Source organism: Labeo rohita, chromosome 15 (assembly GCF_022985175.1).
Source record: "Labeo rohita strain BAU-BD-2019 chromosome 15, IGBB_LRoh.1.0, whole genome shotgun sequence".
Lineage (NCBI taxonomy): Eukaryota > Metazoa > Chordata > Actinopteri > Cypriniformes > Cyprinidae > Labeo > Labeo rohita.
In genome coordinates, this window is record NC_066883.1 from 10,340,954 (window position 1) to 10,357,943 (window position 16,990).

The 16,990-nt window shown below is 37.3% G+C and overlaps 1 protein-coding gene across 1 annotated transcript in view; it reads left to right on the top strand.

The window, feature by feature from the left end:
- The first annotated feature begins 2,348 nt into the window (after positions 1-2,348).
- The window catches only part of LOC127177357 (gap junction delta-2 protein), a 30,919-nt gene continuing 16,277 nt past the window's right edge, over positions 2,349-16,990 (top strand). The window contains exon 1 of the mRNA XM_051129611.1: positions 2,349-3,293. Within this exon, the coding sequence (XP_050985568.1) occupies positions 3,223-3,293 (71 nt within the window). The 5' untranslated portion in view covers positions 2,349-3,222. The remainder of the gene's footprint in view (positions 3,294-16,990) is intronic.

Here is a 16,990-nt window from a genome sequence, read left to right on the forward strand (position 1 = left end):
ACCTGCTCTGTTAAAGGTGCTGTAAAGTTGCTCTGTTTTGTAAAATTGATCTGTTGTGTAAAGGTGTTTTGTTGCACAAAGGTGGTGTAAAATTGTGTAAATGTTAAGCTGTTCTTTTGTGTAAAGGTGGTGTAACTGCTGTGTAAAGGTGCTCTGTGAAGTAAATGTGGTGTAGAACTGCACTGTTGTGTTATCCTGCTCTATTACATAAAGGTAGTGTTAAGTTGTGTAGTGGTTTGTAAAGTTGATCCACTGTGTAAAGATTGTGTAAAGTTGCTCTGTTCTACAGAGGTTTGTAAAGCTGTTCTGTTGTGTAAAGGTGTTGTAAATCTGCTCTGTTTTGTAAAACTGATCTGTTGTGTAAAGGTGCTCTGTGAAGTTAAACATGTAGAGTTGCTTTGTTGTGTAAGTGTGCTCTAAAGATGGTGTAAACTTGCGCAAATGTGTACATGTTAAGCTGTTCTGTTGTGTAAAAGTGATGTGTTGTGTAGGGGTGGTGAACCTGAAGGTACTCTCTAAAGTAAATGTGGTGTAGAGCTGCTCTCTTATGTAATATGCGTGAGTATTATGCATTGCTAAGAACTTCATTTGGACAACTTTAAAGGCAATTTTCTCAGTTTTTTTTTTTTTTTTTTTTTTTTGCACCCTCAGATTCCAGATTTTCAAACGGTTTTATCTCGGCCAAATATTGTCCTGTGGAAAGCTTATTTATTCATCTTTCAGATGATGTATAAATCTCAATTTCGAGAAATTGACACATATGACTGGTTTTGTGGTCCAGGGTCACATATTTACTTTTTTTTGGCATTATTACACACAAATTTCCTATATAAAAAAGGTGACTTGATTTGACTAGAGTTGCTCTGTTGTTTAAGTGTGCTCTCTGACATGTTCTGTTGTGTAAAGGTGTTGTAAATATGCTCTGGTTAGTAAAAGTGATATGTTGTGTAAAGGTGGTGTAACTGCTGTGTAAAGGTACTCTTTAAAGTAAATGTGGTGTAGAGCTGCTCTGTTGTGTAAGCCTACTCTGTTACATAAAGGTGGTGTAAAGTTGTTCTGTTGTGTAAATGTTTGTAAATTTGCTGTTTTTTAAACTAATATGTTGTTTAAAGGTGGTGTAACTGTTATGTAAAGGTGCTCTGTAAAGTAAATGTGTATAGCTGCTCTGCTGTTTAAACCTGCTCTATTACATAAAGGTAGCGTAAAGTTGTGTAGAGGTTTATAAAATTGATCTGTTCTGTAAAGGTTGTGTAACTGATGAGTAGAGGTGCTCTGTAAAGTACATGTAGTGTAGAAGTGCTCTGTTGTGTAAATCTGCTCTATTACCTAAAGGTGATGTAAAGTTGCTCTGACGTTTGTTGTGCTCTGTTTTGTAAAACTGATCTGTTGTGTAAACATGCTCTGTGAAGTAAATGTGGTGTAGATTTGCTCTGTTACATACAGGTAGTGTAAAATTGCTCAAATGTGTACGTTAAGCTGTTCTGTTATGTAAAAGTGTTGTAAATATGCTGTGTAAAGGTACTCTGTAAAGTACATGTGGCGTAGAGCTGCTCTGTTGTGTAAACTTACTCTGTTACATAATGATGGTGTAAAGTTGTTCTGTTGTGTAAAGGTTCTGTAAATCTGCTGTTTTTACTGATATGTTGTTTAAAGGTGGTGTTGTGTAAAGGTGCTCTGTAAAGTAAATGTGGTGTGGAGCTGCTCTGTTGTGTAAGCCTGCCCTGTTACATAAAGGTGATGTAAAATTGTTTAAATGTGTATGTTTTGCTGTTCTGTGAATACGATCTGTGGTGTAAAGTTGCTCTGTTTTATTGTAATTCATTTTTTAATCCTATTTTCCATCTCCTTTTTTTCTTTAGATTATCAGTTTTCAACTTGTACGTGAGTGCCAACGAAAACCTGAAAAGCCCACTATTTTGTCATGCTACACCTCTGTTTCCTCATTTGTGAGAGACAGACAAAATCAGGATTGGGATTTGCAATGAAAAGAGGAGTTTGGTTGGATGTGTGGTGTTTGGATGAGAGGAAAGGAGAGGAGGGGTAGCATGATGATTGCTCCCACTAATCCTCTGGACACACGCACAAGCCAGGTGCCCACGAGAGAGAGACAGAGAAAGAGGCTTGTAGAGTGAAAGGTGAATGAACAGGGTTAATTCAGAGAAGAACTGTTTAAATAAAGAGTGCCATCAGTTGGCGCCACAGCTTAAAGCAGTGACTTGTGCAACAATTCAAGAACACTGACTTGCATGTGTGTGTATGTGTGTGTGTGTGTGTGTGTGAGAGAGAGAGAGAGAGAGAGAGGTGGGGGGAGGCGGCACACTTATCAGGAGTGACAGAGAGAACGTCAGGCGAACAGAGTGGAGGGAGGGAGAGGAAAGCAGAAAATGAGAGTGTGGCAAGACAGCGGCTCATAGTGACAGCAGGGGCAGAGGGAGGCAGAGCGAGCAAGTGAGCTGGGGAAGAGAAAACTGACAGTGGGGGGAAAATGCAGGAAAGACACAGAAGCTGAGCTGGCGGAGGAGAAAACAAGAGAATACAGCCAAGGCTAGATAGGATAATTAGGAAGCAACAGTGAGGAAACAGAGAGAAAGTGTGCAAATTGAGTGATTTGTCCAAATGTGTCTGTGATGTTCAGCTGGCGGTGCTTAAATCGCAGCGTGGAGTGTGTTTGCGTGAGCGCGTCTGATTGTGCTACCAGTACTGCCTGGAAAACGTGCTTGGTGGATTATGAGAGATCAAGAAGAGGACGATTGTGTGTGTGTGTTAGAGAGTGTGTGTTTACTGGTGAACAAAAGGGCTAGGTGCAGTTTGAACGTGAGTGTGCGTGTTTAGATGGCAAAAGCGTGCAGCCGGAGAGTTGCTTGAGGAAAGGGAAAAGACCGTGCAGACAGTTAAAGCACTTGAGGATGCCAGGGCATTCAGGGACAAACATAGCTCTCAGATATTGCACTCTCAACGTAACTGCCGTCTGAGTACTTCAGACCCAACGAGGGAAGGCAAACCAATAAACAGAGACCGCTGAAGGCAGATAAGGCGAAACTATGGGAGCATGTGTCATTTTGAGCCACCAGCGGAACTATTTGTAGGACCAAAGGACCACCTCTGTTGCTGCTGACTACCTCAAAGGGTAAAGCTACGAAGACTGTAGGGTTTCTTTGGAGGTCTACGTGAAGGGGTTCATTATAGTGTCCAGTGATCCCTTGATGTCTTCAGCACCCAGCCATGGGAGAGTGGACCATTTTAGAGCGCCTCCTGGAGGCCGCTGTGCAGCAGCACTCTACAATGATTGGAAGGTAAGAAATGCAAAATCAATGCATTGATCTGGTTCAGTTTTTTATCAAAGAAATATTTAACGCCAACCTCTGATTAGGTTCTAATGATTGATTTTTAATGTTAAATACGTTTTCCTCTCCCAGTTCAATGTGCAGAGACAACTCCAAGTAAGAATTTCTGAAAAGTGCAAATGATGTTACCCAGTTTGCTTGCACAGCCCAACATGTCAGTTTTGGTGTCTGCCTTAGTTTGGGACAGAATATTTTAAATTCAAAACAATTTCCTGGCCATTTGTATTTTACAATTAAATTTGAATTTAAATTTTTGGCGAATTGGCAAATATGAATTATGGTGTTTTTTAGGGGTGGGGTTAGAGTTGTACACTTTTTTTCCCTATTTAAAATAATGTACAATTTACATTCATATGAAAGTATTTTGTAAAATAGTTGTTTCCTCATGAGATCAGGTTGTTGAAACCTGGACATGAATGTAACTTCAAACCGTGTGGCTTATTACATAGTAATTAAGCAGTAATTACTACTTAATAACGTAATGTGGTAAGTAATGTGAATTTCTAAATGATTTTCACCTGGTAGATTAAAAAACAGGCATCACAGAGTTTAACTGAACTGCAAAACAAAAGCACAGATTGTTCCAAAGGAATAGATACATGTAGAAAATAATGAAAACCAGGTAATGATTCAAATGCAAAAATTTAAAATATAGGTAGATTATAACAATTCCTGTGTAGTGGTTCTTAATCCTGTTCATGGGGACCACAATGCACATTTTGTCTTCCTTATCTGACACACCGAGTTTGGTTCAGAAAGCTTTCTACTATTGAGCTGATGATTTGATTCAGGTACATTAGACATACAAAATGTACGGTTCTGTGAGTCCCCAGGACCAGGATTAAAAACCACTGCTGTATAGTGTTATTGGGCCATAATGGTGGCTTATGGTGAAGAGAGAATGACCTCTTGGCTGAGCTTTTAGTTAATCCTGCGGGCACCGTGAGTGCCTATTGGTCAATCTCAAGCTTCAGTAGATCCAACGCTTGAACCACTGAAGCTTGTGAGACCTCAAGTGACATCGCCTGCTTGGGTGATGCTATTTTCTCTTCCAGTTTAGCCCCTCATGTTCTCTTCTTCATTTGTAATTTGGATAAAAATGTTCTCCCAGATTTAGCTTTAAAAAAGCATTGTATCTTTTGTTTGATGCTTGTTAAAGCTGCATGTGGTTTTATCTGTCATTGTTTGAGCCGTCATTTTTCTGTGTGCAGCATTTTGGCCACAGTGCCCTGTATCACCAATGCAGTTTTCTCAAAAACACACTAATTAGTTTCAGTCTGTCATCCAAATTTATGTTAAAGGCGCAAACACTATCAAGCAGTGTACATTAAGACAGTCAGCCAGGAGACATGAGGTGTGAAATGGTATTAGACATCCGAACAACCATCCACCAATGCTTAGCATTCAGGTTTTTGGTGACTCACCTACTGACAGCACGTCATTAATTATATGATTGTCATAGGTCACGACCATCTAAAGCTATGATAGAGAGTATGGCTCTACATCATCTAGCAGGGTCTGGCACATTGCTACACTAGACCCCAGAATACACACTGATTCCATGGCAACACATGCTTGAATTTGTCTTTCTCCATTCCATTCACAAGACCAAAAGATAGGAGGGTGGTGTTTGCCATGTATTTCTTATGCCATTGTCAATTCTTGGTATCAGTTTGGCTGGCCAGACATTGAGCGACACTTTCATAGAGGTGCCGTTAGACTGAATATGAATGATTACCCTGATCAGATCTCATTCACCAGTCACTGCCCCCACACTCACACTTCAGTGAGTGCAGGCTGCTTGGCAGCCAATGGTGAATTACACCACGCCTGACAGGGTATGTCTCAGTCTCAAGGGACTGTTTCATTCATTATGTTTGGCATTACTGAGGTGATGTGGGTAGTCTTCTGTGTTTTTTTTGATGTGAGCTGTTACAAGGAGGTTAATGAATTTGTGTAAATATGCAGAGTGGTTGGCACAAAAAGGTTTTAGTGTTTTAACAAGACTCGTTCTTTTGTGCTACGAACGTGATTAAGATTTTTAGAAATAGAATGATAAAACAGGTAAAACGCCATTTGGCTTCCACTGAAGGAAAAATCTGAGACATATTTAGAGACCAGAATATCTGTGTTTTTCCTCACAGAACACCTTAGCAACCACATTGCAATGACACTGCAATGATTTTTAAATTTCACAGCATGCTAACATTGTTTTCAAGTCAGAAAATACTATTGTGCAAGGAATTGTGCAAAAATTAGGCCCTGTAAATTATGCTTTGTGTGACAAGAAATAAAGGTGGTCAGTTTTACTGCCTCCGAAGTTCATCTCAACCGTAAATTTCAGCAATTCGTATGCATAGGTATGTTTTTTGGGTTTTGCAGAAATGTAGGTAGAGACATGTATTTCCAATGAGCCTGGATAGCCAGTAAGATATTGACTTGCATGGTCAAGCACTGCTCCAAATTTAAATATCTGATATGCACATTAAGTTGATTAGATTCAAAACAATTCTTTTAAACTGGCATTTCTAAAAGGTTTAAAGGAAAAGTTACCTTCCAGAACAAAAATTTACAGATAATTTATTTACCCCCTTGTCATCCAATATGTTCATGTCTTTCTTTCTTGATAAGAAATTATGTTTTTTGAGGAAAACATTTCAGGAATTATCTCCATATAGTGGACTTCAATGGTGCCCTCAAGTTTGAACTTCCAAAATGCAGTTTAAATGCAGCTTCAAATGGCTCTAAATGATCTCAGCCGAGGAAGAAGGGTCTTATCTATCTTATCTGGGTCAATACAGTTAGGGTATGTCGAAAAACTCCCATCTCGTTTTCCGCCCCAACTTGAAAATTGCCCTACATCGCTGGAGAAGTACCGACCCAGTGAAATAGTACGATTTTGAAGCTGAAGAGGAAAACGAGATGGTGTTGTATTGTATTGACCCGGATTACACAGACTATGCATGTGCATCACAGAGACAAGACAATCGAGCATTTGAGGTTAAAAAGTATATAAATTGTCAAATTGTTTCAATAATGACTGACCGTTTAGCTAGATAAGACTCTTCATCATCGGCTGGGATTGTTTAGAGCCCTTTGAAGCTGCATTTAACTGCATTTGGAAGTTTAAACTTGCGGGCACCATAGAAGACCACTATATGGAGATAATTCCTGAAATGTTTTCTTCAAGAAACACAATTTCTTATCAACTGAAGAAAGAAAGACATGAACATATTGGATGACAAAAGTGTGAGTAAATTATCTGTACATTTTTGTTCTGGAACTTAACTTCTTTAAGATTCATTTAATTTGAAACTGATTTTGAACACAGAGCAGAGAATGATTCATGCAACAAAGATGATGCATGTTTCACAAACCTCAGTGGGGCATAATGGGTACTAGCATGCATTGTTAAATTACTGAAAAATATTACACACATCAAGCTGATATCTTGGTGTGTTACAAATCATGTTTTTAGAAAATGTACAAATCCAGTTTAAGTTCATGTAATTACACGTGCTTCAGATATATTTATAGCATTTGAGCCAATATAACTACATAATAAATCCTCTCATAATTAACTGATAATTGATTTTGCAGTACTTCGAAGTTTATTGGAGGCAGTTTTGAATTAAATTCTCATTTAGGGAAGGGAGTTGAGGATGTCGGCAACTGGCATTTGTTCTAAACAGCCGTATCATTTACTAGCTGTTATTCAGGACATCTTGAAATAGACAACGTAAGATGGGAAGCAGACAGAGGTTTGCTGTTGCAGTTCACAGTGAATATTAATGGATACAGTGTAAGAAATGTTTTTTGTCAGATAACGTAAAAATGCGCTTCACGTGGTGACATCCAATTTAACTTATTCCAGTTAAGAGAAAAATATTATTCAGTAGGATTGAAATAATATGGCTGTTACACCAATAAATGTTATTTTAAATAGCCAAATCAGGTAGAAAACGCCCTGTAGGGTAACAACCGCACAGTTTGCCTTTTACAGTGTAAGTCTTTCATAAGTATTTTCCGCATTATGATTGTAGTTCAAATTGAATTTTAGAGTTCACCCCCCCCCGGTTGAATTTACCTAGAGCTGAAATAATCAACATATTAAACAATCATACAAGTATTGCAGCCCTAATTTGATATAAATGGTGCATATAAATGGTTTACTTATATATGAATTGGTAAGTTTCATAATAACTGCTGGCACAAATGTTCTTTATACTATGTATTTTTAATTTTGTAATTTAATTTTAGCCAGTGTTAAGCTGATTAAATATGGATATAGGGCAAATTCCATGGCATTTTTGAAATCTTGGAGAAGACACTACTGTACAGTCATTTCCAACCAAAGCAACTGAATCCCGTCACAAAGGGAAGGGATCACAAAATATGAGACAGCAATGCCCTGAAGCCCTATCCGCCACATCCCCTCACTTCAGTTGTTCAGCACTACAGAGTGAGTTGGGCAGAGAGATGCTCACTTCTGAATAGGGTATTTATAGCTGCACAGATTTATGAGTATCATGTGTGCTTGATGTGTATCTGTATGTATTTTTAGAGACTGACACCTTAATCACAGTGGATTTGACTTTCCATTTCGCATGTCCATCACACGATCCAGTCATATTTGACTGCTCAGTCATTCATTCATACCATATAATTTCTATATATATTTAAACATCCTTTAACAGATTCATTACAGCTCTATTCACTAATACACTCACACACACTTGTGTGTGACGTGACTCACACCGTGACTTCCTGAACCACAGGCTGTTGGCTGTTAGCCGTCCTGCTTTTCCAGTCTCTCTCAGCCCTCCATCCATGTTTTCATCTCTTAGCCCTTGGATTATATCAGTTATGCATTTGATTTTGCAGAAAAATACCATGAAGCCTCAGAGGAGATATGTTATGACACACATTTCCAGATCATCAATCTGTTTGTCAGTCAACATCAACACAGATTTCATCCAGATTAGACACTAAAATCTATATTGTAGACACAATCATCTTCAATATTTGTTACAGCAAGATTATACACAGGAAAGACAGACATTATGCCAAAGCTTGATTAGTGATTTAAAGGAAAGACAAAGTGAAACAAGAGGCATTTACCACAAAAGAAAAAGAGAAATATTACTCTAGCGCATACAGAAGTGACTTGTGTATGTAAAAGTGTACTCAGACTGTTAAAGGAGTCATATTATGCTCTTTTACAAGTCTTGATTTTTTGGGGGGGGGTGTACTAGAACATTCTCTCATGCTTGGTGGTTCGAAAAACACATTATTTTTCACATAATTTATATTATTACAATACCTTTTTCCCCAGCCTGGCACAAATGGCTCGATTAGTTCTGGGTTTGATGAAGGCCCGCCTTCTGAAAAACGAAATGTGTTGTGATTGGTTAGCTGTCACGGTGCGCTGTGATTGACGAACAGCTTAGACGGTGCTTCAGTACTGCCACGCTCCTTACCAAAGAAGCAACTTCCGTGTACAACTGTTACTGCAAGCTAGATTAAAGTGATTCTTACGTCTTAAATATGGATATTTTTCATACAAAAATGCATTGATTCGCTACAGGAGGCCTTAACTGACCCCTCCGGAGCTGTGTGAGGCACTTTTTGTTATGGATGGATGCACTTTATTGGACTTGTTTTGGACTGATGAAGAGAAACACCCGTCTATGCCGCTCTAAAGCTTGAAAGTGCCAGGATAATTTGTAATATAACTCCGATTGCATTCGTCTGAAAGAAGGAAGTCATATACACTTAGGATGCATGGAGGGTGAGTAAATAATACACTACAGTAGTGTTGGATCCTATTGTCAGCCTGCGAGATCGCTGATACATGATATTATTGTGCAAATTTATTTATTACCTACATACTTAGTTTCATTGCCCAGACCCAGCTCCAGCATAAGACTAAAAGCATTTGTATTAAACATGACAACAAATGAATAAAATCACTACTAAATAAAAACGTTACTAATTACTTACATTTCCTTAGTTATTCAAAAAGCACCAACAAAAAATGAGCAAAGAACATTGTTACTGATTAGCCTAGCCTAGTCTAGCGCAAGTTTATGCTTTTTTTAATAAAAATACTCATGTTATAAGTGAAGCTAAATATACTGTATGATGAATAAATCTCTTACCACACACTGCACACGTCTGCACACCCCTTTAAAACATAGTTCACCTAAAAATGAAAATTCTGTCACAATGTCCTTGTGTGTTCCAAACTGGTACATTTTCTTGCTTAAAATGAGATTTGAATACTGTACATACATTTAAACAATAAGAATATACATATTATTACATTGCTGAGTTAAATAAAATACATACAAAAACATGTGTGCTCTGCCTCTCCTCAGTATCAAAGAAGGATTTAATGTGGCTTTGGTTCCTTGTAAATAAAATCCATAAAACCTGAAACAGTTGCATTTAAAGGGAAATTTTCTTTAAAAAACCATACCACTCTAGAAGTGGCTACTGTGTTGAGTTCAAAGTGTAAAGCTTTATGGTAAATGGTACCACATCACCTAGAAAATACCAGATATTCTGCCAACACAGTCATGGTACAGAAGACAATATAATTTTTAAAGTCAGATTTTGAAGTTGAGGTGTGTAGCAGTTTACCGCAAAGAATTGTGGGATCTAGGATGACATCTAACTGCCTCTCCTGAACAAATAAAGCATAAATCAATGTCTTATTCTGTGTCTGAGTTCCTGTGAGGACAGGAGACGCACATGATGGTTGTCAGAACTAATATACCACAAAATGAGGTTTAGAGCTGATACTGTGTGATTGTGTGTAAGTCTACAGTACGTCCCTCAGGAGTGAGTCGAAACAACTCTGTAAAATCTGTAAAAAGAAAACATGCTTTACAGACCACTAACCATTACACACATGCACACACTGACTGTACAACACCACAAACAAAATCTTCATAGCTGCTTTCACACAAAACAAAAACAAACACACAGATTCATCATCCACCACAGACAGACATACGAGCACACACATGCACACCAACAGAGGCGCCTGTACCAACAGTATGTCACCATTTACTAACACTTCATATTAGCGAGGCAAGCGCTCTTTCAGGGGCACGTCAGCCTATACGTAATTTAACAAGTATGCACACACTTACATGTTTACATACGTGGCTGTCGAGTAGGAGAGCTGGCATAAATATTTCTCCATAGCAACAATCCCATGCACCCATACTATACTTATTCAGATGTTTCTACTCAAATAAAAATAGAAGCAGATAAAAAAAAATATCTGACATACAGAAAGAATATATCATATAGTTACACTTTCAATAGTCCACTTTTAACATTCTAACTATAAGAACTTTGCAACTACATGTCACCTAACTCTCATTACAGTATTAGTAGACTGTTAGATTAGTCTTAGGGTTAGAGTTAGTAAAACAAGTCGACATGTAGTTACAAAGTTAATAATGTCTGTTAGAGCACTATTAAAATAATCTCAGATATTAAGCGACAGTCTACTACATTCTAAAAAATGCTGGGTTAAAAACAACCCAAATTGGGTTATTTGGCAACCCAGCATTGGGTAAATATTGGACAGAACACATGCTGGGTTTTGGTTTGGGTTGAATGTTTTTACCAAACATGCTGGGTTATTTTATTTAAGTCAACTATTGTTTAAAATAATTGTTATATTGCTGGTTTAAAATAGACTGGAACTTATAAAAAAACACACAGAGGCAAAAGATGAACATTTATTATCAAGGAAGAACAGATGGACAAACTACAAGACAAATTAAATTTATTTGGGTGAATACAGCATAGTTTACAATTTTACATACGTAAACTCATTAAACAAGCATTTAAGGCAGTAAAAATTACCATTTAAAAAGTAGCGTTTTAATTTAAGTATATTTAGCCGTTCTGTAATCACTTTTCACCGAAATAGTGCTAATTCTCATGCCGGCATGTCGCCAAAATCTAAGCTGGTGATGGGCTGCTGTAACTACGAACTTCAGACTGCTGCCACACGTTTCACTCATAGCTGAAAGATGCTGTGACAGACTCCAAAACCTGCCCATAAACAAACAGTACTGACATTAGAGAACATATTTTAATATCAAACTAAATTGAACTCAGTACAATAACGAAATAAAATCCATTTATTTTATTCAAGGCAAAAGGCATTACGATAATGCGAAACAACCGCTGCTGACGCAGCTGACTGGCATCTCGTCCTTATGTTGTGTTGCATAAAATAATACAATTTACAGCACAGTAAAGAGTTTATAAATTAAATAAAAAGTATACAAACCTTTATTTCGCTGAAGAAGTGCACCAAATTGGCGGCGCTGAGAACTGTTTCCTCCTGTAGAGGACTCAAAAAGCCCACGCTCTTACTGTAACTCAGCAGCTAGGTTGTTTCATCAGAGACAGGTTTAACTTAGCGTTTGGGCAGAAAAATTAACCCAGCATTAAAAATGACCCAACAACTTACAGAAAAACTACCCAGCACCTGCGCAAAAAATATTAAAAATAACCCAATAAAATGACCCAACAGTCTGAACCCAGCATTTGGTTTAAAAAAGTAACCCAGCAATTTTTAGAGTGTAATGACTAGTAACTGACATGTAGTTACAAAGATACAGTCAAACCAAAAATTATTCAGACACCAGATTCATTTTTGATATATAGTGGGTGCAGGACTCTATAGTTCATTAATGTAAGTGAGAATAGCTAAATTAGGTAAAACGTGACATATTATACCCCAAAAATGGGAGCAATGACCATGTTTTTTTTTTTTAAACCATTTTAAGTGTATTGTATTTAATTGCTAATGCAACCTTTTTACACCACTGACTGAACAAAATTAAGCACTGTATGGTAACTGGTCAACAAAGTATTGATAGCTGTGTAAATATTGTCACACTAACAATTGTCTGAATTTTTGGTTGATTGTAATCCACTGCATACCTTTCTATCAAACTTATCTGACATGATCAAGATGAGAATTTCTCTTGTTCTTGTCATATTTTATTACCATTTTCTATACTATAGTAAATAAACTGTGATAATGTGAGAAATGTTTAAGGTGTCTGAATAAATTTTGGTGTGACCTGTACTGGAACTGTCCTTATAGTACTTATCAAAATAAAGTGTTGCCCTTCATATTGAAAACTCTTATTTATTGGGTTAAGGTTAGGGTTTGGCAGATGTTGGTGTATTTTCTTTTTCTTTCCAGGAAAATATGTAATATATTTTTGTTCAATAATATATATGATATTTTTGTTCATTATTTAGAATTTTGAATTGAGTTTTATGATACTATGCAAATTTTTATGAGCACTTTTTTAACCCTGGAAGTACCAAGTGTTACTTTTTCGGCCCTTTAACATATCTAAATCATGTTTGTTACTTTTTTCTTTTCTTTTTAGTGTTCACATAGCTAATCTGTCACCAAATGTCCTCTCAATCTGATGAAAGTACTATTTTTAAAATTTCAAAATCAGTCAAAAGTGACCGTAGAGACCCAAATTTTTAATCTTTGTGCTAAGAAGAAACAGTTAAGCTGCTACTGAAATTAATTTGTGACTTTTTTTTTCTTACACATGTACAAAAATGTATAAACGTCATCTTGGTTTTAATAAATCTGTACTGACATATTTCTGATCATGGGTTGATCCATGGGTTGCTAATGATCATGGTGAATTGACGATGAGAGAGAGATAATCCAAGTTTGATAATGTAGTAAAAGTGAAGGAAACAAATATCCATTTTCTATTTTAACTATATAAAAAGGCATTAGTTTCTTCATCTGGCTAATACTGTGATCCATACAACTAGTCTAACCTTCCCTCATAGGATCAATATTAGTATTGAAATCCTGCTTTGAAAAATCTCTAATTGGTGTTTGTCCTCATTGGACAAATCCATCTTCATTCACTACAGACAAACATACTGTGTGTTCCATCCAACTCAAAAAGTTTGAATTTCCACCCAGGGACAGAAGACCACTCAAAGGTGGATTGTAAACTCTGCAGAAAATGTAAACCACCAACTCTGCTGAAATGCAGATGTACATGGCTCACCCAAGAAGATGCACTTTTAAGCAAATAAAATGCACCAGTGAGTTGTACACATCAAATAATCATAGCAATGTGTATTCTCCTCAAGAGAATTCTTTGAAGACAATTATATGTTTTCAAAGCTAACAGTAGCATTGTGATTTTATTTTCTTGTACTTCATCATCCAAGCATTAGGCAGGGGAATGCTTGTAGTCATTCAGTCAGAAGTCAGAGATATCAAGTACATCTTGCGATACAACCACAGTCTAGGGAGGATGTGACTTCACAGTGAGAGATGAGTGCGTAAGATGTGCGTAAACCCTGTATAATTCTGCTCAGTGACACACAAATGGAGCATACATAAGCATAGCAGTGTAATCCTAAGGGATGCTGTTTTTCAGACCAGCAGAATTAAAACAATAAAGGTTGAGAGAGAAAAACATTGCAGACCTGGGAGAATTCAGGTTATGCAATGTAGCATAAGTACTCTTAAAGACAAAATCACATAAATGCATATAAAAATCTTTTTGAGTCCAAGAAAAAAATGGACCCAGAACACTCAGTGGTCACTTCCTGTTGCTGACTCGTGGCTGCGTGTGTGCATGTGTGTCACGCAGAATTCTGGAAGTCAGTGCGGGGAAACGGATGGTTGTCCTGGCACAAAACCTTGCGTAGAGACCTTCCTCTCCTCTCTTTCTCCTCTGTCCTTCTGCTAAGAGAGGAGAGATATGGAGCTTAGCCATCCTCTGTCCCTCTAGGGCATGTGCATCTCTGCTGGGTTTGTGGAAGGAAGTCCCTCACAAAAATGCTGTGATGATAGCATAGCAGTATACCATGGTACTTTGGTACAACCATGGCATGAAGAGCATAAGAAATATGAAAATGTCATTATAATGTGATTTTGGAGCTTTTCAGTTGAGTGATGCAGAATACAGAAGTAGGGATAGAGGCAATATCAAGATGTTTTTACTACAGTACTGTATAAATTACATTACATAAGTTAGAGTGACTGTTTGCTGAATTTATTGTAACAGGGTATGAGGATAAGCAAGGCTTTGTGCAAAAATGCATTTCTTCATTTCCAATGTTATTTTTGGTCATACTTTATTTTAAGGTGCAATTTTTAATATTAATTAACTATTAACTATGTCTTTTGCCTCAATAAACCTCTAACTTGCTGCATATGAATAATAGGTATGGGGTAGGATTAAGGGATCTAAAATATAGTCATGCATCAATGCATTAATACAGTATGTATGTGTATGCGCTTTTTACGTACTAATAAACAACCAATATGTTAGTAATATGCATGCTAGTTAAAAGTGAGAATTGGTCCTTAAACTAAAGTGTTATCCAATTTTCTTTATACATTTATTTTTACACAATAAAATAGCAATAAAACAGATTCTTGATTCTTTAGCTACAAAGGTGTTTAACGTCCTGTTTTGTTATTTTGCATCCTTATGTTAAACTGCTTTAAATTACCTTTTTTCCCCACATCAATGTACACTCCATACACCATAATGACAAAGCAAAAAAAAAACAAAAAAAAAAACTGATTTTCGACAACTTTGCAAATTTATTAAAAATAAAACACTAAAATAAGTACATTGCATAAGTATTCATACCCTTAACTCAGTGCTTAGTTGAAGCACCTTTAGAGCCTCAAGTCTTTTTGGGTATGATGTGACAAGCTTTGCACATCTGCATTTGGCAATTATCTGCCGTTCTTCGTCTCACCTCTTCACCTCTTAAGCTCTGTCAGCTTGGATGGAGTCTGGCAGATATTTTCAGGTTTCTGCTGAAATGTTTAATTGTATTCAAGCCCAGGCTGGGCCACATTCACAGAGTTGTCTATAAGACACTCTTGCTGTGTGCGTAGGGTCATTGTCCTGTTGGAAAGTGAGCCTTCTGCACAGTCTGAGGTTCTGAATGCTCTGGACTGAGTTTTCATTAAGGCTATCTCAATATTTTGGTGCATTGAGCTTTTCTTCTACTCTGTTGAGTCCCTCAGTCCCTGCTGCTGAAAAACAGCCCCACAGCATGAGGCTGCTACAACCACACTTTACTTTTGGTATGGTGCTCTGCAGGTGATGAGCAGTACTTGGTTTTCTTCAAACATAATGCTTGGAATTGAATATTGTTTCTCACAGTCTGGGGGTCCTTCAGGTGCTTTTTTGCACATTCCAAGTGTGTTTTCACGTGTCATTACTGAGGAGAGGATTGAGTCTGGCCACACCACCATAAAGACCGGATTGGTGGAGTGTTGCAGTGATGTTTGTCCTTCTGTAATTTTCTCCCATCTGCATATGATATGATCATGGAGCTCAAGTAAAGTGACCATCAGCTTCTTGGTCACCAGTATAACTAAAGCCCTTCTCTATCAATTTCTCAGTTTGGCCAGGAGGCCAAACTCCTAGTTGTTCCAAGCATCTTCCATTATGGATAATGGAGGCTACATGCTTCTGTGTGATGCAGCCGATTTTTTTCTGAACTCTCCCCAGATTTGTGACTTGACACAAGCCTGTTTCTGAGCTCTACAGGCAGGTGAGAGGTGTGTGCCTTTCCAAATCATACTCATTCAAAAGAATTTGCCACAGTTTAACTCTACGACTGTGGTGCAGTAACATCAACAAGCGATATGAGTGCTCCTGAGCTACATTTCAAGTTTCCAAGAATCCCAGAATTATTTAAGTTTTTGTGCATTGTCATTTTGGTGTCATAGATTGATGTGGAAAAAAAGTCATTTAAAGCAGTTTAACTTAAGGCTGCAACATAAATAAACTTGAAAAAAATGAAGGAGTACTGTAGGTCTTAAAGTCACCAAGATGACATATGGTCATTATTTGCACATAAGGCAAATCCAATACAAACTGTCGTATTTGCAGTATATTAGTGGTTGGATTTTAGTAAGCAAGTAGTAATTTGTACTTAAAAACATTTTAGAAATAACAGAGTTTCCAACCATGTATAACATGCAGTTATACACCCATACATTATGCATACAGACATTTGTATATGCGTTACATTATTATGGCCTCAGAGAAGTGGGAGCAACATGAAAAATCTAAATGAAATATTAAATAGTTAGGGCAATTAATGAATAGAGTAATTTAAGCAATGGTAAGCTATGTGTGCAAAAAAATAAAATAAAAATCCCAGTCACACGTCACAGTCCACAAAATGCCACAAGCTAGAACTGCACTGGAACACGAGCTTTCAGATTTCATTGATTCAGCCTATAAAATGACAAAAGAAGAGACAGTCCTTTCCCTTATCTTCTCCACATTTCCTCCTCTCCTCTCCTTATTTCTGAAGCAGTAGGAACAGAAATAACTGTGTGCAACTGAACTATGGTTTGTTGCATTTGTAAGAATGCATGTCAAAACATCCTGTTTCTTTGTGCCTCTTGGCTCCTTTATGTTTTCTTAATCAGAGTCATCAGCGTGCCAGTGTAATTGCTGCTATCAGAGGCAGTGAAATAGCACGCTGCTAGAGCCGAAATAGAATCTGAATAGACTGCGATTTCTCAATATAGCAGGGTTTTATCACATAACTGAGTGAAAATCACTCTC